Source organism: Pan troglodytes, chromosome 6, assembly GCF_028858775.2.
Source record: "Pan troglodytes isolate AG18354 chromosome 6, NHGRI_mPanTro3-v2.0_pri, whole genome shotgun sequence".
Lineage (NCBI taxonomy): Eukaryota > Metazoa > Chordata > Mammalia > Primates > Hominidae > Pan > Pan troglodytes.
In genome coordinates, this window is record NC_072404.2 from 22551462 (window position 1) to 22573774 (window position 22313).

The following is a 22313-nucleotide window of genomic DNA, read 5'->3' on the forward strand; positions in this document are numbered from 1 at the left end:
ATTTTACTTTATTTTTTATTGTTTCACTTATTTTCTCGCTTTCATTTCCCTCTACTTCGTTCTCTTTTAAATCTTTCACGTTTTCATTCATTACTTGCTTCCTGCCTTCCTTCCCTCAAACAAGGCCAGGTGCTTAGTTTTGAAATCTCATTCAAAATGGTGCCACGTCATCTGCCAGGGCCAAGAATCCAGAGGTGCTGTCATATTTCTCCTTGCCAGCGTGGATCTCCTCCGAGCCCCGCCCTCCCTCCTCACCTGCTCCTGGGGAAACTACACCAAGGCCGCCGCTCTGGCCTGGGGCTCCCTCCCACACGGCCTTGGTGGCCCCCTCCCCCTCGCCCCGGGACCGCTCCGCCCCTCCCGGATCCCGGTCGGCGGAGCGCATTTATTTGCATATTTCTACCTTTGTTCCCTGCCAGCGGCCAATCAGCGCGCGGGGCGAGACGAAGGGGCTGGGCGGGGCTCGGGCTCCCGCTCCGGCTCAGCTGCGGCGGCCGCAGGTTCCAAAGCGGGTCCGAGCCGCCGCGCGCGCGCCGCGCACTGCAGCCCCAGGCCCCGGCCCCCCACCCACGTCTGCGTTGCTGCCCCGCCTGGGCCAGGCCCCAAAGGCAAGGACAAAGCAGCTGTCAGGGAACCTCCGCCGGAGTCGAATTTACGTGCAGCTGCCGGCAACCACAGGTTCCAAGATGGTTTGCGGGGGCTTCGCGTGTTCCAAGAACTGCCTGTGCGCCCTCAACCTGCTTTACACCGTGAGTATCCCCAGTCCGTTCCTGCTCGCTTGGGGGCTTTGCACCTGCTTGGGCGCTCTTTGGCTTCCCTGCCTGGTCAGCGACTCACTCGTTGCATCCCGCGCCCCCTTCCCGGCTTCCCACGCTCTGCGCGCCCCCGGCCTCACCATCCGTCCCCGCCGGGGACCGGGCACCGGCGCTTGTCGCAGTCTCTTCCTTTCGTTCATTGTGAAGCCGCGGTCTCTCAGGCTCGCTGGCCGCGTCTCTGCCACATTGCTCCACCCCGCCCCCTCACCCACCGCCTTGTTTTTCAAACATTCAACCGGACCTCCCCGCTTTCCCACCCCGTACCCTTCTGCCGCTCGCTCCTGACATCCAGACGCATCTGGGCCAGGCGTGGAGGCGCGAGAGCCGTCAGGGCTTGCGGACAGCTTTGCGGAATGGCGTGGCCTGAAACTGACGAGGCGGCATATGGCTGGTGTGCCTCTGGGTTAGCTCTTCGTACCCTCGGGATTTTAATTGAGGCCACTGAGTAGGTTCACAGGATGTCCGCTGCTTCCGAAGTTTGTTTCGTGCTCACAGTAAAGGGATGTCTTTTTGTTTTTGTTGTTGTCAGTTTTGCTCGTACTTGGTGCTTTTTCTGTGTGTCTTGCCCATGATCAATATCCTAACTCCATTTTAAACCAAGTCCTCCAGGAAATAAGCGAGCCCCCACCCAAGTCGTTTCTTTCCCTGCCAACCAGCTTGGGCCTCTTAGTTTTAACGCTGCAGGCTCTCTTTGTGATTTTTTGAGGCGCAATTCTGGGTGAACAGGAGGATGGGCAGGACAGATCGACATTTATTGAATGCCTATCACGTCCCAGGTTTTACATACACAATGCTCGTTCATCATTCTGACAACCTTCTGAGGGAATGGGGCATTATCTACATTTTATACATAAGGTAACAGACCAAAAAGGTTTTAGTAAGTTTACATAGCTGGTAGTTGACGAGTCAGGAGTGGAACCTAGGCTGTGGAATCCAGATCTTTCCACAGGCTGTCTCTACCGGGCGGAAGAAACTTCCTCTTCTGTCATCATCCCTCCATAGTAGCCTTGCTCCCTTCTATAAATATACCTGGCGCTTTGCAGCACCCACCCTGAAAACAAACCCAGCACCCCTGCATTAGCAGAGAGCTAGGCCATCTGTGCAAGCTTAGATTACCTCCTTGGAATAGAGAGGCTGCCTTGTGGTCACCAACAGGAGAAGGAGGTTGGGTCATTTTACCATTACTGTTCCTTTGTATGTGAACATGACTGCAAGCTTTGAAGGCAAGACAGAAACAGGCATTGAGTACGCTTTTATGGCTAGTTAGTAAGAATCTGGTCAACATGGTCATTAATAGTAGACTTGGGAAAAAAATTTTAGAACACCTGGTGATACAGTTCCTTGGAGATACATGTCAAGTTTCAGATCAAAATTCATCTGTGTAACCCTGAGGCATGCTTATCACCCTGGCTGTTTATTAAGTAAATGCTGACCAGTTCTCTAGGGTTTTTTTTTTTTTTTTTTAAATCAGTGTGAGTGGCCTGCTTGGAACTTTAAATTCCTTATTTTGTGCCCTGAGTTCTGTTTTTTTTCTGCCAATGATTTAGTCATCTGTTTGCCAGACACTTAGTCTTACAGTGCCTGCTTACACAGAGTGGAATGTCTGCTTTGCATACTTACTTCACTGAAGGGTCTATATAAATGTATAATATTTTTTAAAAAGGCAAGTTATTTTAAAATGAAGTTCCTTGCTTTCTAGACATCATTTTTAGTTGTATTTAGAGTATATCAGGAAAGTGAGGCGAAAGAAAGGTGATTCTAAAGGGACATGTTAAGACTATTTAATATCTATTCTAAATTATTGACCTTCAAAGTGTGTGTTCTATTGATTTTAATAGCTATGCGGTAAAACTTAATGAATTGGAAATTCACGGGACAATAAAAATGGCTAGCCCTTTTAAATCATACACTTTTTAGACAAAGGGACATTTCTTAAAATGAATTAGTGGCTGCTTGCTTCTTTTACATTGTAAATAGGCTTAAATAACTGCAGCAGTTTAAAGTGGAAGCAAGTGACAGGTAAAAGTTGGATCAAGTCTTAGATAGATGCTGAAAATGTGCCATGGCCATTATTTAGCTTCTATTTCTCCCCTGATCTCTTTCTCAACATTTTAAGATGAAAAAAATGTGAGGCAGTTGGGGATGGGATTGAGCATGAAGACTTGGGAGACATTTCTCTATAAGTCATGAATAGAAACATTCTTTGTAGGTTCTAATCCCACCCTGGTCACTGCCTCTAAAATGTGCTCAACGCTACAGGATAACATTTGAGGTCATTTCTAAAAGTGTTGGTTAAACCAGGATTGCATATGGGAACGGCAGATGCCTGAAACATCATCATTGCTGTGTTGAAGCATTTTACTGAGGAACTTAGGACTGTATCAGCTGAACTGTCCACATGCTCTGGTGGCTTGCTGATGAGCCTGAGATTCGTGCCACATTCATGATCAGCTCAGAAAGCATGTCACTAAAAACAAGTTGCAAGTCCTAAACAAGGAAATTTGATCACTAGGCAAAATGTTAACGATTGATTTTTCTTGTTGTTTATGGCTTGTTTATTTTAGTTAATAGGATCGCCAGTACTGGACAAGCTTAAATTAGTGTAGTATGTGTTAACAGTTTGTAAATATAGAAGAAAAGGGGGAAGCTACATTCCTGAATTCACCTTCACAGTATTCTAAGAGAATGACTTGCCTCAGAGCTTCCTGCATTTAAAGAAACTTTCAGTTTCTTCATTCAACAATTATTTGAGTGCCTACTGTGTGCCAGGCTCTGTTCTCACTTTGGAAATACAGCAGCAAACCAAACAGGGCTTAAAAATCAATGTGCTTTTATGAAGGCTCTTTTTTATTTACTACCTTTTATACATATGTTTTCAGGAATTGTATTCAGTCAATAAACTTTTGTCTACTGTGTGCACTCTTTTGAGAACTGTGGGAAATAATAAATACCTATAAAGGCAAATGCATTGTGAAGACAGGATCTAGATGAGAGACATGGAGTGGGAAAATTAAATGGCGTATAAGGAATATACTGACTTTAGGTACCATAAAATTTAGGACTGTGGGAGATATTTGTGGGTTAGAGAAGTTGGGGGAATAAAGGAGGTGTGATTGAATCAAGGAAATGTAGAAATAGTGTGTGAGTCTTTTTGATACCATTTAGGATATACATAAAAATGAAAATGATTTGGGAAAATGACTTATTTTTAATAGTTTATAGGAATATTTTAGGCTGAAAAGATTTTGACAAGTAGTGAAAAAAACTTTTGAAAATTATGCTTAGTGATTTGTGGGAAATTTTAGAAAATATGGAATAAAATTTGTATTAAAATACGTAATATTTTGAAGCTTTATAATGTGTCTCCTTGTGCTTCTTAACCAGAGAAGAAAGCTCTATTAAAAATAAACAACCAAAAAAAAGGTAGCTGACTTTGTTAAACAGAACCAAACTGAAAAATATGACCAAACGTATATTTACTGGGACTTTTTAAGAGTTGCCCTGCCAGTTTTAAAATCAGGAGGGAAATTTCAGAAGTTGCAGTTTTGTTTCTCCTGTGTGTGTTCATTCTTAAAACATCTTTCCATGTTTTTTCTTTCTCTTTTTCGTGATTCTTTTTCCTTATACTTTTGGTTGTTTTGAGAAAAATTCTCATGCAGCATAAAAATTATACTGAATTACTTCATAAACACCTTAATTTATATTTTTATCACCTCTGAAATTGGGATGCATTTTGTCGTTTTTATTTGTATTTTTGAGATGGAGTTTCACTCTTGTTGCCCAGGCTGGAGTGCAATGGTGCGATCTTGGCTCACTGCAACCTCCGCCTCCTGGGTTCAAGCGATTCTCCTGCCTCAGCCTCCCGAGTAGTTGGGATTACAGGTGCCCGCCACCATGTCCAGCTTATTTTTTGTATTTTTAGTAGAGACGGGGTTTCGCCATGTTGGCCAGGCTGGTCTTGAACTCCTGACCTCAGGCGATCCACCCGCCTCGGCCTCCCAAAGTGCTGGGATTACAAGCGTGAGCACTTTATCTACTATAAAATGCTCCCAGCCTGGGATGCATTTTATAGTAGATAAAGTGTGCCATATCTGTTAGATAAAAAAATACGACCATACAATTTATGGGAAGAAAATTCTGTTTTTAATCTGTTAGATAAAAAACATATGTCCATACAAATTATGGGAAGAAAGATCACTGGATTTATGAAGAAAACTGAAACTTTTCCAACTCTGTTACTAGACAAACAGCTTACTTTGAGTTTCAGTTTCTTCATGTATAAATTGGTGATGATGTTTTTCAGTCGTCCCCTCATGAAGCTGTGTAAGGATAAAATCAGATAGTATATAAATGCTTTAGATGTATAATAGAAATAAAATTAAGTTGTTACAGCTTCAGGTGGAAAAAGTTGAATTTTGCTGAATTTATAGACTTGGCTTCTTCTTTCCAGCTATTCTTCACAGGTAAAACTTGCATAAAGAAAACTCGTATAAAACAATATTTTGTTTCTTTTAGTCTGCAATGATCAAGGTTAAGTGCGAAAGCACAGCTAAATATTTTAAAGCATGAAAGTTGGCATTAGGTTAAAAAGTAGTAATATTAAGTAGGAATTACTTTTATTTATCCACTGTAGAATCGAATTTTTCTTGTAATACCCTTTTTTTTTTTTTTTTACATAATTGGCCAACCTTTCAAACGTGTCTGTGGGTTTCCTCTACCCTTTCTCTTGAATGAATCTACTTCCTGTAAAATTGTACTATAATTGTAACTGTTTGGGGTTATTTGTGAGTCTAATGTAAGTTTAAGATGTGCCCAAGTTATTTTCTGTTTTTTATTCTAATAATGAATATTAATTGAGCATCAATAGCAGTGAACAGAATCCCAATGGCTTGCCTTCATGGAGTTTATATTTATGGGGGCGGACAGATGATAAATAAGTAAGTAAATTATATATCATATTAGAAGGTAAACAAGTTTTATGGAGAAAAGTAAAGCGGAGTAAAAGGAAAGATAGGTGGGGCAGTGGAGTGGATGTGGGAGGATGGGTACACAGCTTCACATATGGTGGTCACACTTGGCCTGCATGGAAAGAAAACAGTGTACGAAAGTTGTTGGACTGTTCTTGCGTTGCTATAAAGAAATACCTGAGACTGGATAAAGAAAAGAGGTTTAATTGGCTCATGGTTCTGCAGGAAGCATAGTGCTGGCATCTACTTCTGGTGAGGGCCCCAGGAAGCTTGCAATCATGGCAGAAGGGGAAAGGAAGTCCCTGTGTCACATGGGGAGAGTGAGGGGGAGGTGCCAAACGCTTTTAAACAACCAGATCTCACGTGAACTCAGAGGGAGAACTCATTATCACTGAGGGGATGGTGCCAAACCATTCATGGGGGATCCACCCCTACGAATCACCTCCCACCAGGCCCTACCTCCAACATTGGGGATTACATTTCAACATGAGATTTGGAGGAGACAAATATCCAAACTGTATCAAAAGGCCTAAAGGAGATGAAGAACAATTATCTAAGAAAAGTGTTTCAGGTAGAGGGAATGGTCTTTGAAAAGACCCTGATGAAAGAGTATTTCTGCTTTTTTTTTCTTTTCTTTCTTTCTTTTTTTTTTTTTGATATAGGGTATTGCTCTGTCATGCCGTGGCGTGATCTCAGCTCACTGCCAGAGAGCTGTCTCCTGGGCTCAAGTGATCCTCCCACATCAGCCTACCTAGTAGCTGGGACTACAGGCATGTACCACCATACCCAGCTAATTTTAAAAAATATTTTGTAGAGACGGGGTCTGTGTTGTCTGGGCTAGCCTTGAATACCTGGCCTCAAGCAATCCTCCCACCTTGGCCTCCCAAATTGCTTGGATTACAGGTGTGAGCAACTGTGCCTGGCCAGGAGGAGTATTGCTGGTTTATGCAAGGGACAGATGAGTCAAATATGAGTGGGACAGAGCAAGCAAGCAGTACAATGTAGGAAATGAGGTCAGAGAAGTTAGGGGTGGACCCAGGAGAGCACTATAGGGCCATGAGCTTTTATACCAAGTGAAATGGGGAGCCAATGGTGTGTTTAGGTTTGAGGACTGATATAGTCTGATTTTTATGTAAAAGGCTATATGGCTTTTTACATTGAGACTAGTTACAAGGCTATTGCTATAATTTGCACGTGAGATGATGGAGGCTTGGATTAGTATGGTGGCAACAGAATTAAAAGAAATAGATTCTGAGAGTGTTTTGGAGGTAGGGCGACCTGATTTACTGAAAGGGACAAGTCACAGATTACTATGATTTGTGGCTCAGGCTCAAGGAATTGGCAGGATAGATTTGCCATTAACTAGGATGGAGAAGATGGTAGGTGGAGCAGACTTTGGGATGAATTAGAGGATTCAGTATTGGATGTGATGCTAAAGAAACCCAAGTGGAAATGTCAGGTAGCACTTATAGTAACCATACTGTCATTCAGGGGAGAGGACTTTCCAACAAGTTAGTGAGGGTAGATAGAGAAGGGCAGTGGTCCATGGATTGAAGTAGTGCATTTCAAACACTAAGAGATTCAGGAGATGAGGAACATTCAGCAAGGGAGCCTGAAAAGGAATGGCCAGTCAGGTTGGAGGAAAATTGCAGAGAGGTTGGTGTCTCAGAAGTCAAGTGCAAACCATTTCAAGGAGATGGGGACCAAGGGTTGGTTCTCGAATTTGTCAGTGAAGAAGTCATTGAAAAGAGCAGTTACCCTTTTATTTTTCTTATAATCCTCTGAACAATAAAGGCAATGTCCCAGTCATTCTGGCTTTCCTATGTGCCCGGCACAGCCCTGGCATGTGGTTGGCATTTAGTTAATTGAATGCAGGAATCAGTACAGGGTTCTTCTGCCCAGACTTCATTTCTTGTCTCCCAGAAATGCTCCAAAGAAGGAAGTGGTAGAGTGGGGTTGGAACTTTGTTGGCAGCTGTGGATGTCACCTCAAACTGGTTACCCTTGGAAAATGACAAGTGGAGGTCCCTTACTTTCAATCACCTTTATATAATTTCCATATACTTTGTATTTTTTTGCCTAGTAAGTATAAAAGCAATGGCATCATAGAGAGCCATAATGAAGAAAAATATTTGCAAGAGCACTTCAGGCCTTCTGTGTCATTTGAAGAATGATCATAAAGCAATAAAAGAACTGAGGTTTTGGCTTCAACACTCAATGTCTGGCTATTTAGCAAAATCTAGATTATTTATAGAGTTTTCATATTTCCATCCAGATGTTTGGCATCGTAGAAACACGTGCTTGATCTTTTCTGAATTGCTCTTCAGTTTTCCACCTTAAGCAGAAGTTCAGAAGAGAGTTCAGTGTTCACGTGTAATTCCTCATTATGAATGTTGAGGCATATTGAGGAAGATAGTCTGGGGCTTTGTTTTCTTTTTTTTAGGGGCAGGGTCTCACTCTGTCACCAAGGCTGGAGTGCAGTGTGTGATGATAGCTTACTGCAGCCTTGAACCCCTGGGCCCAAGCGATCCTCTCACCTTCTGTCCTTCTGAGTAGCTAGAACTACAAGCATACTCCACCCTACCCAGCTAATTAATTTTTTTTTTTTTTTTTTTGTAGAGACAGGGGTCTTGCTGTGTTGCCCAGGTTGGTCTTGAACTCTTGGCTTCAAGCAATCCTCTTGCATTGGCTTCCCAGAGTACTGAGATTACAGATTACAGAGTACTGAACCTGCCTACCTTTATTTTCTTTACATGTCTGTGGATGCTGTATTACATTTTGTTGGTATAGTCCTTCTGTATCTTACTACTGTTTTAAATTTGCTTGCCTTCCACTACCATCATAACTTCTCTGTTGTGTTAGTGCTAACAAAACATTTTTGAATAATTTACAACATCTAATCTGTCTTTTTGAAATGTTTTAAATTCTTTCATCCTCAAAGCAATTCACTTACCTTGGAAGAATTTTGATACTAAAAAAAAAGGTAGTTGTTTTCACAATATTAAAATCTGTCTTTTCATCTTGTTCTTGAAATGTGGTGGATATTTGATGAAAGATTGAAGGTTATGTAAACAGAGAATAATATGGAACATCATTAGGCTGACTTTCTTCCCCTCCAAATATTGTATAGATTGGAGAATTAGCGTTTCCTTGTCCTGAAAGGGTAATGAGCAATATCATGTGCTCTTTCATTCAGCAGTATGTTTTGAGCACCTCTTAGGCTTCACACTCTTAGCCAGGTGCTAGGAATGTAAGATAACATGGGCCTTGATTGTCTGGTGCTTAAAGTGTAGAAGGCCCATCAGAATTCCAAGTATGACTGGGAGGAGGAATGGTGGCTAATGAATAACCTCGGGCGATAATCCAGGCCCTTCACATCTTGGGATTTGTCAGCCTGGGAGTATGGACTTTATCTCGAGATCAGAAACAAAGGACAGCCTGCATAGAAATGACCTGATCTGATTGGCTTTAAAACAAAGACCACAATGTTAGGAATAGAGTTTAGCCGGAAGTAATAGAAACCCAGCTATCACTGCTTAAAATGGTAAGTTTTATTATTTTCACGGAAAAAGAAGTCAAGACCCAGGTAACCCAGGGCATGTGCATAATTGAAGCATATTGTCATGGGCCCAGTCTCCATCTGCTTTCCTGCCCAACTATCCTTGGCATGCCACCAAATTACATATAAAACTCGAGGTACCATGAATTGTTCCAGGCCAGGCAGAAGATGGTCTAAAATGTCTTTCCTTGTAAAGCCTTGTCTTTTGGGGGGAAACAGATCTATTGAAATATTATCGACACAGTAAGGTGAATATACTTAAAGTATAACATTTTATAAGTTTGGGCATATGTGTACACCTGTGAACCCATGACCACATTCAAGACCCCTGAAAATCTCCTCATCCTTCTTTGAAATCCCTCTTTCCCACCCTTAAACCCCCCTCCTAGTCTGCAGGCAACCATGGACCTGCTCAGCGGTAAAACTTACATTGGTGTTAAATTTAGTAATGCTAAGGAGGATGTTTGTAGAAAAAAGATGGGACATTCCTCTGGCTCATTGATTCCCTTCTTCTTTTGACGGCAGAATAAGAAGCTTTAGGGACGTCTCTTCAGCTAAAAGGAGTGCTCATGTTTTTAAAAGTTTATTGACAAGGCGAGAATTTAGATTTGGTGTTGGTAGGGAAGGTGGTCACAATGGTGAAGGTAATAGGATCAGTGCAAATTTGCAGGTATTGAAAATTTATGATAAACACAAGGTGAAGCTTGTATTAATCAGGATACTTCATGGGTTATAGACGTTCTTGAAGCAATGTGTTGGCTCATATAAGTGGGACATCCAGTAGTTGGGTCATAAGGTTTTGCTGGATCAAGGGGCTCAGAAGTCGCTCGCCCCTTTCATCTGCTTTTCAGCTTAGCTTGCCTCTGCTTAGTTTCTTTTAGGGGCTAGATCTTTCCCTGTCCATGATGGCTACTGGCAGAATCAATGTTGTCCTTATACCTTGCTAGGTCAGATGAACCTGTTGTTTTTTCCTTTCAATATTCCTTTATCGATCTTGCAGGACATGCTTATTGACCCTGTTGGCTTATGGACCCATCCCTTGGATCAATCACTGTTGATAGAAGGATGGGCAGCCATGATTGGTAGGCCAGAATTTTGTGTGTCTGCTGCTGCTGATGGTCAGAGGGGCCAGTCATTAAGGGTTGTACTGGAAATATATGTGTTAGGTTGCAAAAACAACACGTGTCTAAGACAGAGGTCATTCTTATTCTGGGCAGCAACTTCCCCAGTTCTTCTGTTCTTAATTCTAGCATATCCTAGCAATTTCTTCATCATCTGCAAGGCTTAGTGTAGTGGTTTAATATTTCAACACCCGCTTATGCTAGATTATAAAGAACATTATGCATATATCTTTCTTTGTTCTTTATTTTTATTTTTATTTGAGATGGAGTCTTGCTCTGTTGCCAGGCTGGAGTACAGTGGCGCAATCTTGACTCACCGCAACCTCTGCCCGCCGGGTTCAAGTGATTCTCCTGCCTCAGTCTCCTGAGTAGCTGGGATTACAGGCACATGCTACCATGCCCAGCTAATTTTTTTTTTTTTTTTTTTTTTGTATTTTTAGTAGAGATGGGGTTTCACCGTGCTGGCCAGGCTGGTCTCGAACTCCTGACCTCGTGATCTGCCCGCCTCGGCCTCCCAAAGTGCTGGGGTTAATGGTGTGAGCCACCGCGCCTGGCTCTCTTTGTTCTTTAATACCATTATTGTATGTATCAATCCGAAAGACACATAAACACACGGTGTTTAATGTTAAAACAATTCTGTTTGCTAGAGTGATCTCAAATATATTAAGTTTCTAATTCCAAGTAGAATTTCTTGTTCCCCTACTCTAGGCAACACACAGTGTGCTCTTCTGCTTGTATGTGAATGTACGTGTATGTGACAAAATTTCTGAATTAGATAAAAGTAAACAAGCACAAAATGAATAAGCTTACCATTTGGTAGTTAACTAATGGAAAGGTCGTATGAGTGGAGTCCTTATTAACACATCACTGTGTGACCAAGTCTCATAGGAAGTAAATTAGAGAGATGCTATTCACTTACCTGTTGATATGCCTATAAAGCAAGAACTACAATTTCTTATGCATTGTAATAGTGTCTTTAATATTACATCTCAGTGTTAAACATTTCTTAATTATTTTCCTAGGCACTGTGATGCAGTTCTATAGGGAGAAAAAAAAGTCACATTACTCCTCACCTATAAAATGAAAGGAACAGATTAGGATCCCTGGCCAGGTAGTTTAGTGCCATGATGTTCTCTCTCTGTCTCTGTTTTGTTTTTGTTTTTGTTTTTTTTTGAGACAAGGTCTTGCTATGTTGCTCAGGCTGGTCTCCAAACTCCTGGGCTCAAGTGATCCTGCCTCGGCCTCCCAAAGTGCTAGGATTATAGATGTGAACCACTATGCCCCACCTGTGCTGTAGCGTTCTGTGTTTGTGCTGTTAGCCCTGGCTAAGCATTTCTTTCTTTCTTTTTGAGACAGGGTCTTGCTCTGTTGCCCAGGCTGGAGTGCAGTGGCATGAACACAGCTCCCTGCAACCTTGACCTCCTGGGCTGAAGCTATCCTGAGTCAGTCTCCCAAGTAGCTGGGACCACAGCTGGTTGCCACTGCACCTGGCTGATTTTTTTATTTTTTTGGTAGAGGCAAGGTCTCCCCATGTTGCCCAGGCTGGTTTCGAGCTACCTGGGTTCAAGCAATCCTCCTTCCCCGGCATCCCAAAGTGCTAGGATTACAGGCATGAGCCACTGCGCCTGGCCTGGCTGAGAATTTCTATGTTCCTTGCAGTAGCACCTTCCTGTTTATTCCCCCTTCAGTAGACTCTACTCATGTGTACACTTGCAGTTTTGCCATTGCCACTTTCTCTTGGCGTTTACTCGCAGGAGAAATGCCAGTTTTAGACACTTTTTATGACCAGTTTTATGGTCTTGCTTTGGTGTACCTTTTCCATTACAGCTCCTTTAGTTCTCTTTTTAAAACTCTTTTTATATGATTCACCTTTCTTTGTCTTAAGGAGAAAACAGGAAAGGTTGGTGCTTACTGCTTATAAAAATATTACTAGCAATGAATTAACAGACGCATAATTCCTTTTTATCAGCATTGTCTCCCAAAGGGAAGGAAACTGTCATAGGTGTACATTTACTTTCTATTCCAGTTGATTTCATAAGGAAACTGTTATTATAATAGAACAAAAGATTCTTTGGAGTTCCTTTGTCTAGCAAGTTCTAGTGACAAACCTAGGCTTTTTAATTATGCAGTTAGAGTTAACTGTTTGAATCAACAATTTTTAGATCACTGGTTTGGAAGACCTCATATAATCTTGTTCTCTTCACAATTACAAACCAGCCATAACACATAATTATCACTACTGAGAAATAAATTGTTTTACTATTATCTTTAAAAGTCTCCTTTTTAGTAAAGTTAAGGATACACTGATAATCAGATCTCATTAGAGGCATATTATAAGTCTTTAGGTGTTATAATTTTAAAAGTTAACTTGGGTATTTGGGGGATTTTTAAAATAATGTGTTAGAAACACCAATCATACACAAGAAAACACATTGTTTTTGGCTTTTTAAATGAAAAAATCCAACATACTTTTGGGTGTTTATTAGAAAATTGATTAGCACAAACAAGTTTATGATGTACAGTTTCGCTGTTGCTGTAATAAGTGCAAAATTTGTTTTGGATTGGACAGTTGAATCTATGTTTTCTTTCACCTTTGGGAATGGCCCTTACAAATGAGAATGTGTATTTGCGTCTGCATGTGTGTGCATATGATCGTCTAGGAGTTGGGCATGAAAATGGGATAGGGCAGTGTCTTGGTTCACTTTTGAAACCATCTGAGTGTGATGGACCTAGAGCATTGCTTTTTGTTACAAACGTGGAGAATCAGCAACTTACTGCCTGTTGCCTTCACTTGTATACCACCTTCATTCCCAAGCCTCCTCTTTCCTAAATTGGAACAAATTATAGGAGGGAATGTGGACTGCTCTTGAATATGCATAGATGGGAACTGAGGTGAAATATTTGAGAGACAAGTGAGAATGTCTAGATTTAAGTAGCTGGGTTTGGGAGATAGTGGGAGCTAAGGCTGAATGAGGAAAGTTAGACCAATTTACAGAGGAAAGGAAAGCAGAAGAATTTAGAATTGGTGACTTAGTAAGAAGGGGGTGTTACATTTTTCAAGGCTAGTTTTAATTAGGGAATTTCATATGCTCAGGAAATAATATGGTAGACCCCTGTGAACTCACTGGCTTTATACATTTCTCATATGCCAGTGTTTTTTTTCTCTCTCTCTTTTGAGATGAGGATTCTTTTTGTTGCCCAGGCTGGAGTGCAGTGGCTATTCCCAAGTGCAGTCACAACGCACTGCAGCCCAGGACTCCTGGGCTCAAGCAGTCTGTCTTGGCCTCCCAAGTCCCACCTACTGTTGAGACTATAGGCACACCACTGAACCCAGCTAATCTCTCTTTTAAGAAGTTAAATGTTATTCTGTAGCTAAAGGCCAACTCTCCAGTCCCTTTCCCATTTTCCCCTCTCAAAGGTAGTCACTGTTCTGAAATCAAGATCTGTCACTTCCATGAATGTGTATGATGATGTCATATATTATATACATTAATTATCTACAAATAACATATAGTATTGTTTTTTGTGTTTGAAAATTTATATAAATGGTATGTTTTATCTGTATTTATGCAACTTGTCTGATTTCCTTTACATTTTTTTGAAATTTGTCAATTTAATAGAAATAGATAAAAATCATTTGTATTCTATTGTGTGATCACACCAGAGTCTGTGAATTCCCTAGTCGTGATGTTTGAAAATGTTTTTAATTTTTTACTGTAACAAACAAGGTTGTGGTAGAATCCTGGTATATATCTAGTTGGGTACATACGTGTTCTCTTGGGGATTAACCTAGAAACAGAATTGCTGGGGTAGTAAGGGATACATATAATTTTCCTAGGTGGTGTTAATTTGTTATATAAAGTAGCTACAACAATTTATATTTCTACTTGTACACAAGTTTTAGGTTCTTTACATTCTTGGTGTCATCAGGCTTAGTTTTTGCCAGTCTAGTGCATGTGAGATGGTATTTCCTTGTTTTAATTTTTGTTTCCCTGATTTTTGATGTGATTTAACATTTTTCATGTGTTGATTGGCCTTTCAAATTCTTCTTCAGTGAATTGACTCTTACTACCTTTCACCACTTTTCAGTTTGCTTTTTGTCTTAAGTTCATTTGTATTCATTTTTATTTTTTATTTATTTTTATTTTTACTTTTGAGATGGAGTATTGCTCTTGTTGCCCAAGCTGAAGTGCAGTGGCACCATCTCGGCCCACTGCAACCTCCTCCTCCCGGGTTCAAGCGATTCTCCTGCCTCAGCCTCCCGAGTAGCTGGGATTACAGGCGGGTGCCACCACGCCCAGCTAATTTTTTGTATTTTTAGTAGAAATGGGGTTTTACCATGTTAGCTAGGCTGGTCTTGAACTCCTGACCTAAGGTGATCCGCCCACCTTGGCCTTCCAAAGTGCTGGGATTACAGGCGTGAGCCACCGCACCTGGCCTGTAGGCATTTTTTAATATGTGTGCTGGAAATATATTCTCCTAGTCCTAGGCGTCTCTCACATTTGTCTCCTATTTTTCACTATACAGTACAGAAGTTTAAATTTGTAACAGGTTGGATGGTACGGCAGGTAAAAACACAGATCTACAGCCAGGTAGCCTGGGTTCATATCCCAGCTCTATCCCTTCCTTACTGTCTAACCTTGGGCAAGTTACTTAACATCTCACTCTGTGCACAGCTTTTCCCATCTGGAAAATGGAAGCAATAGTACCTGCCTCTTAGGGTTTTTGTGAAGATTAAATTAGTTAATAAATGTAAAACCCTTATAATACTTTCTTAAACAGAGTAAATGCCATGTCAGTGTTATATGCGCATTTTTTGAAACTTGTTTCAAAGAAATTTTTCCTTACCCACAAAGTCATTAAAGTATTTTCTATACTTTTAAGTTGTGCTTAAAGTAGAGTTTATGGTTTGAGGTAGGGATTAATAATATCAGTTTTCAAAATGAGAAGGTGGTTGTCACAAGGCTACTTATTAAAGTCTACTCTTTCTCTGCTGACTTAGAATTTTGCCTCTCTCAAAGACTATGCTGCTGGCTTATTTAGATCTGTATCAGTTACCTGCTTTAACGACTGAACCATTAAAATGAGGTATTTGTCATATCTCTTATTTTATTTTATTTTTTTTGAGACAGAGTCTTGCTCTGTCACCCAGAGTGGAGTGCAGTGGCGTGATCTTGGCTCACTGCAAACTCTGCCTCCTGGGTTCAAGCTATTTCTGGCTGATTTTTGTATTTCTAGTAGAGACGGGGTTTCACTATGTTGGCCAGGCTGGTCTCGAACTCCTGACCTCAAGTGAGCATCCCGCCTTGGCTTCCCAAAGTGCTAGGATTACACGCATGAACCACTGTGCCTGGCCATTATAATAGGTTCTGATATTTGTTAGATGGTTTTTAACTTATTTAGTTTTTAAATTTTTAAAATCTATTTAATTTTACTTTAAAAAAAAAGAAATATATCCAAAATATGTAGAGTCAGGCTCAAGTTTTGCAGACATGGGTGAAAACAACAACAAAGGTGGCATTCAGGACAGTTAGATTGAACCACTGACAGGACTGATTTACTACCAGGAGCATTTCTTCTTCATGGTTCTGGTGACAGTGCAGCTGGGCTAAGAAAAAGTGCAGCAGATACAAGCTTTTCTCCTTAATCTTCTTTATCTCTTTGTTTATTTTAGGTCTTCTTTCATGTTCTTCAAATACATTTCACAATTTTCTTCATGAAGATCTTGGACTACTTTTGTTGGATTTCTTCATATATATCTTATATTTTGGGGGTATATTACAAATTATATCCTAAAAAGTACATGAAAAAAATTTTTTTTGGTGCATCAGCATGTTGTTGATTTTTGTGTATTGATTCTGTTTCTAGCAACTTTGCTGGTTCTTACCAATTTTAATTTTTTTTGATTTTTTGGATTTCCTTTGTAGATGCTCCTAATAATTTTTGAATAATGAAAGCTGTGTTTCTTTCTTCCCATTGTTCTTTTGTATTTACACTTAGTTGTCTAAAACCCCACCACAATGCTGAATAGATGTGGTGAAAGTCCACACCCTGTCTTATTCCTGAATTTTGGAGAAAATGTTTATGATTTATTTTTATCTTACCATTAGCTAGAATAATCTTTCCTATCTTTTGTCACTGAGTGTGATTTTTGCTTTGGCTTTTTGATAGGTATTTAGCAGTTTAAAAATTTGGAAGGATTTATTATTAACCTTTCTCTTAAATAATTTTGCCAAGGGCTGTTACTTTTCTCTCCTTTAATGAAGCTTTATGTATTTTTTCTATTGTAAGTTTCTCTTCTTTCTCCTACCATTGGGTTTGTTTTATGTGACTCTTTTTTAAGTTTGCATTTTAAAAAATATGGGTTTTTAAAGTAGTTTTTATTCCCCCTTTATCTTTTTATTTTTCTGTTTAATATTTTTATTTTATTTTATTATTATTATTATTTTTGAAATGGAGTCTCACTCTGTTGCCCAGGCTGGAGTGCGGTGGCACGTTCTCGGCTCACTGCAGCCTCTGCCTCGGGTTCAAGTGATTCTCCTGCTTCAGCCTCCCAAGTAGCTGGGATTTCAGGCGCCCACCATCACACCCGGCTATTTTTTAAAAAATATTTTGGTAGAGACAGAGTTTCACCATGTAGGCCAGACTGCTCTTGAACAACTGACCTCAAGTGATCCACCCGCTTCGGCCTCCCAAAGTGTTGGGATTACAGGCGTGAGCCACCGCGCCCAGCCCCCTTTTATCTTTTTAGTCAGTTTAAAATATTTTGTTTTAGTCTCCTTCAGTTAGTTCTGTCATCTCAAGTTCTTGGGAGCTTTTGTCCTTCTTTTGTTATATTTGTCATATCTCTCTCATGGTAAATTTTTTTCTTAGTCATTTTGTGATTTTTGATTGGCAGCAATGTTTTTATTTTTTTCTTTGGGAATCCTGTAAGGGCTGGGATTTGGAAGGGTCCCTCCTGAGCAAATTTTGGATATGCGTTTATGAGCTTTTCTCCCCCAAATGCCGTCACCTCTTGTAATCAGCTTTTATTTGAATTGTTTGTCTTGAGGATTCCTGCATGCCTGAGGCAGTGTACTCTTAGACTGCAAGCATGGGCATGATAGGCTCTTGTTTGATAGGCTCGTGTTTCTCTTTCTTGAAAACTTTTTGAAGAGACTGAAAAGTCTTTGCTCTCTTTCTGGATAGGTTGTTGTGGTTTTTCTCTAACCCCTGACACTGAAAATACAGCTTTTTGGAGATCCCAGTTATGCAAGGGTCTCAGTTCCACTTCCTAGCTCTGCTACGAAACCTAAATCCTTTCCCGTTAGGGACTGTTCTGATCCAGGAACTCCTTCCCCACCTGCTCATGGGACCCCACAGCACCAGCTGTATGCTTACAGTTCTAGCTTTCGATTCTCCTTTCATTTCTGGCCTCTAGGAATTTCCCGTAGTTTTTCTGTGCTCACTTACGTATTTAAATACAATGTTACAGTCTTTTCAGTGTTTTAAAATATTTGTAGCTGAAAGGATTCTATGGTAGCTCAGTTGCCCATGTTCCAAGAACCCTCTGTGGTGGGCTCAATAACCACACACTCCAAAAAGTCATTCATATCCTAATCCTTGAAACCTACAAACACGTTACTTTACGTAACTAAAAGGACTTTGAAGATGTGATTAAATGAAGAATCTTGAGATGGGGAGATTATTCTGGATTATCTGGGTGAGCTTTATGGAATCACACAGGTCCTTGGAAGAGGGAGGAAAGAGGGTCAGAGTCAAAAAACGATGTGCATATTTGAGGGGTTTGAACATGATATGCTCCTGGCTTTGAAGACAGAGGAAGGGGTTATATGCCAAGGAATGCAGAAAACCCCCAGAAACTAGACGAAGCAAGGAAACAGATTTTCCTTCTGGAGCTTTCAGGAGTACAACCTGACCAACACGGCCTCCAGAACTGTAAGGCAATATGTTTGTGTTATTTTAAGCCACTACACTTGTGTTAATTTGCAAAAGCAGCGATAGGAAACCCTCTTTGATGGTTTTAGAGGACTGCCTGGTAGTGGTAATTAGGGTAAACTGAAAACTATATTGAAGACACAGCAGAATCAACTTGGTGAGGAATGCCCTGGACAGAGGGTTATGTAGAAGGAAGCAGCCTCTTTTTTCCCCCTATCTGCAGGAAAAGAAAAAAACCAGAACAGAGGTACTTGTGAATATTCTAGATAACATTCTCAATAATAGCATAAAGCCTAATCTGAGAACTAAACTAGTGTTTTCTCCCCTCTTTTTGGTTGTAGAGATCTTTTCTTTACATTTACATTAATAGATTCTCATTATTAATGAGCCTATTAGTTGGCAACTGAGTGAGCATTGAAGAGTTTCCTCATTTTGCCGAAACGATGATGCAGATAATGTATTTGCTTTGCTGGGAGGATGCTCATGAGGGTACCAGAACACTTCACCCCAGCTACATGATAAGGATTCCACTGATGGTAAAATTCCAGGCAGGTTCTCTAACAGTGAGAGGCTTCTGATTTGTCAAACTCCAAATAGTTGAATTGTTCTGTATTTCTTTTCTAGGACTGCTGTAGCAAATTACCACGAACATGGTGACTCAAAATAACAGAAATTTATCCCCTCACAGTCCTGGAGACCAGAAGTCCAAAATCAAGGTGTCCACAGAGTCAGGCTCTCTCAGGGACCTGGGGGAGAATCTGTTCTTGCGTCTTCCATTTTCTGGTGGCTGCTGGCATTCCTTGTGGCTGCATTAGTCTCTGCCTCTTTTTTTTATGTCACTTTCTACATTGTGTGTGTCTCTCTCTAATTTCCCTGTGCCTCTCTCTTAAGGATACCTGTTATGACATTTAGGGCCCACCTCATAATCTAGGATAAGCACCTCCTTTAAAGATCCTTAATTTAGTTCCATCTTTTACCACATAAGATAATATTTATCCTTGGCCGGGTGCGGTGGCTCATGCCTGTAATCCCAGCAATTTGGGAGGCCGAGGCAGGTGGATCACCTGAGGTCAGGAGTTCGAGACCAGCCTGGCCAACATGGTGAAACCCCGTCTCTACTAAAAATACAAAAATTAGCTGGACGTGGTGGCGTATGCCTGTAATCCCAGCTACTGGGAAGGCTGAGGTGGGAGAATCACTTGAACGCGGGAGGTGGAGGTCGCAGTGAGCCGAAATTGCGCCACTGCACTCCAGCCCGGGTGAGAGAGCAAAACTGTCTCCAAAAAATAAAATAAAATAAAAAATAAATAAATAATAAATACTTATTCTTTTACTACTGAAGATTATATTCACAGAGGGGTCAGCTGGGCTATTCTGTTTATCTGAATTTTTTTGTGTGTCAGGGGGAGATTATTGTTCTATACTCTTACTCGCCTTATAAAAAATCTCGGGGGGGCGGTTAGCAATTATTTGATTATTTGTCCTATTGTAATTTTTCATTCTCTTCTATACCGACTTCTAGAGCAAGGGTCCGAAAACTACAGCCCACAGCCAGATCCATCTCATTGACTATTTTTGTACAGCCTGCTAACTTAGAATGGTTTCCCATTTTTGAAAGTTAAAAAAAAAAGGAGGAATGATATTTTGTGATGCATTAAAATTATATGAATTCAAATTTTGGTATGTATAAATAGTTATTGGAACACAGCCCTGCCTGCTCATTTGTTTACATATTGTCTGTCACTGCTTTTGTGTACAGGGGCAGAGTTGGATAGTTATGGCAGAGACCATGTGATCTGCAAAGCCTGATAATAAATATCTGGCCGTTTGCAGAGAAAGTTTGCCAAGCCCTGTTCTAATAGGGATGTCTTGTCTCTGGCTTTTAGCACATAGCATCAAGTACTTGTCGATGAATTATTAACTTTTAATTTACTATTTAAGCAGGTGTAACTTTTAATATTCTCATATTTAAGAATTTCAGTAATATAGTAAGGATGTAGTATAATTCCCAAAAGGATTTAAAGAATCTTTTAAAGATCTTAAAGAACGATGGGGTTAGAAGAATTTTATTAGTAATACCCTTATTCATGCTTCTTATCTTTTTTGGCTCTAAGACTTAAAAGATACAATGTAGTTCTTCCTGTGAGTTTAACTGAATTAGGATATATGCATCACACCCAGGACTTGGATGTTGGCAAATGTGATGGTTAATTTTATATGTGAACTTGGCTAGGCTATGGTGCCCAGTTGTTTGGTCAAGCACTAGTCTAGATGTTGCTGCAAAAATATTTGTAGATGTGACTAACATTTACAATCAGTTGACTTTAAATCCTATTACCTTCCATCATGTGAGTGGGCCTTATCCCATCAGTTGAAGACCTTAAGAACAAAGATTAAGGTTTTCTGAGGAAGAAGGAATTCTGCTTGAGTTTCCAGCCTGCTGGCCAGCTCTACAAATTTCTGACTTGCCAGTCACGACAATCATGTGAGCCAATTCTTTAAAATCTCTCTGTCTCTGTTTCACTGTTGGATTTTCACTCAATAGATAGATAGATGTAGATATAGATGTATTTCCTATTGGTTCTGTTTCTCTGGAAACAGAAATACAGCAAGCTGCTCTGATGTCTTGCACATGTGGACCATCTTCAGCGTTTGGTACCATGATGCAGCAAGGATGCTAAGCATAGCCCTCCTGCCGCGCATCATCCAGCCCTCCTTCTTCCTTCGCACCTCCTTCAGGCTTCTGTCTTTTACAGCTCCTGAAAGGAAATGTGTTAAATTTGAATACCACAGAGTCAGAAATAAGCTCACTTGTGAAGGGGCAGAGGACTTTTTCTCAGTCCAAGACTGTTTGAAGTTGTGAGAAGACTGTCAGTGAGTATGATAAAATGAAACAGAGGCAAATGGGCCTGCTGATAAGGAGCAGTTGGGAAAATGAGAAGGACTAGACGAATTTCTGAGTGGCAAAATTTGTGAAAATTTTTGCCTCTCCTTGTCCCTCTGAAAAGAAAAGCTTGCTGGGTGTACCAGCTGCAGTGGAGCCCACCAAGTCCATATAACTCTCTAATTTGATTATGTTATGCTATAGATGGTTCCTTTTATTCTCAAGTTTTGTCTCTTTGGCAAAAAAATACAAAAAAAATTTCTATGAGTACAAATAGACGCTCATGTAGCAGTTTTGCTTGTATCTCTACATATGTAAGGTTTACTGTACCAGTAGATGTAAAATTTACCTTACAAACTATTATATTACATACGAAAATTTACACATTTGAGCAGAAAAAGATGCATTTGATTAAGTGGTAATTTATTTTTATATTTCTAAGCAAAGTTTATCAGGCTTTTAAATGGTGCTAGAAAATATATTTTTTTATGTTTTGATTTTTCCTAATTGGGTATTATGCTGTCAGATTGCTCCAGGAAATGGTTGACTCATGATTGCAGATACTGTTTCCTTCCTGTTCAACAACCTGTCCCCGACTCCTCCCCTAATACCTATGTAAGCTTCATCTTCTGTAAGTGAATTACCATCTTTATGTGGCGTACTATTTTTAAGTGGGATTTTAAAGAAGTAATATCATTTTGACTTTTACAGGTCATAACCACTAGGCATGTGTTCTTCAACCAGTGTTGTTTTATAAATATATGAATAAAACAATTGGCATATCAAATAATTTCTTTTTGCTCAGAATACTAGTTCACTTTAAATAGCTGAAGTCTCTCACATTCTTTTTATTCTGCTAAAAGTTTTAATGATCTCTCTATATATGATTTTTAATAAAATAGATGATGACATTTAAAGCAGTTAATTTCAGCAGCAATTCTATGAGCAGTTTTTGAGTATTCCCCAGGGACCCGGTCTTGTGATAGATTCTGGGGCTGTATAGCCAGGTGAAAAGATGTGGGTCCTTACT

At 40.3% G+C, this 22313-nt stretch overlaps 1 protein-coding gene across 1 annotated transcript in view; it reads left to right on the plus strand.

The window, feature by feature from the left end:
- Positions 1-358: 358 nt before the first annotated feature.
- The window catches only part of TSPAN13 (tetraspanin 13), a 30785-nt gene continuing 8830 nt past the window's right edge, over positions 359-22313 (plus strand). Inside the window, exon 1 of the mRNA XM_001150657.6 lies at positions 359-749. Within this exon, the coding sequence (XP_001150657.2) occupies positions 687-749 (63 nt within the window). The 5' untranslated portion in view covers positions 359-686. The remainder of the gene's footprint in view (positions 750-22313) is intronic.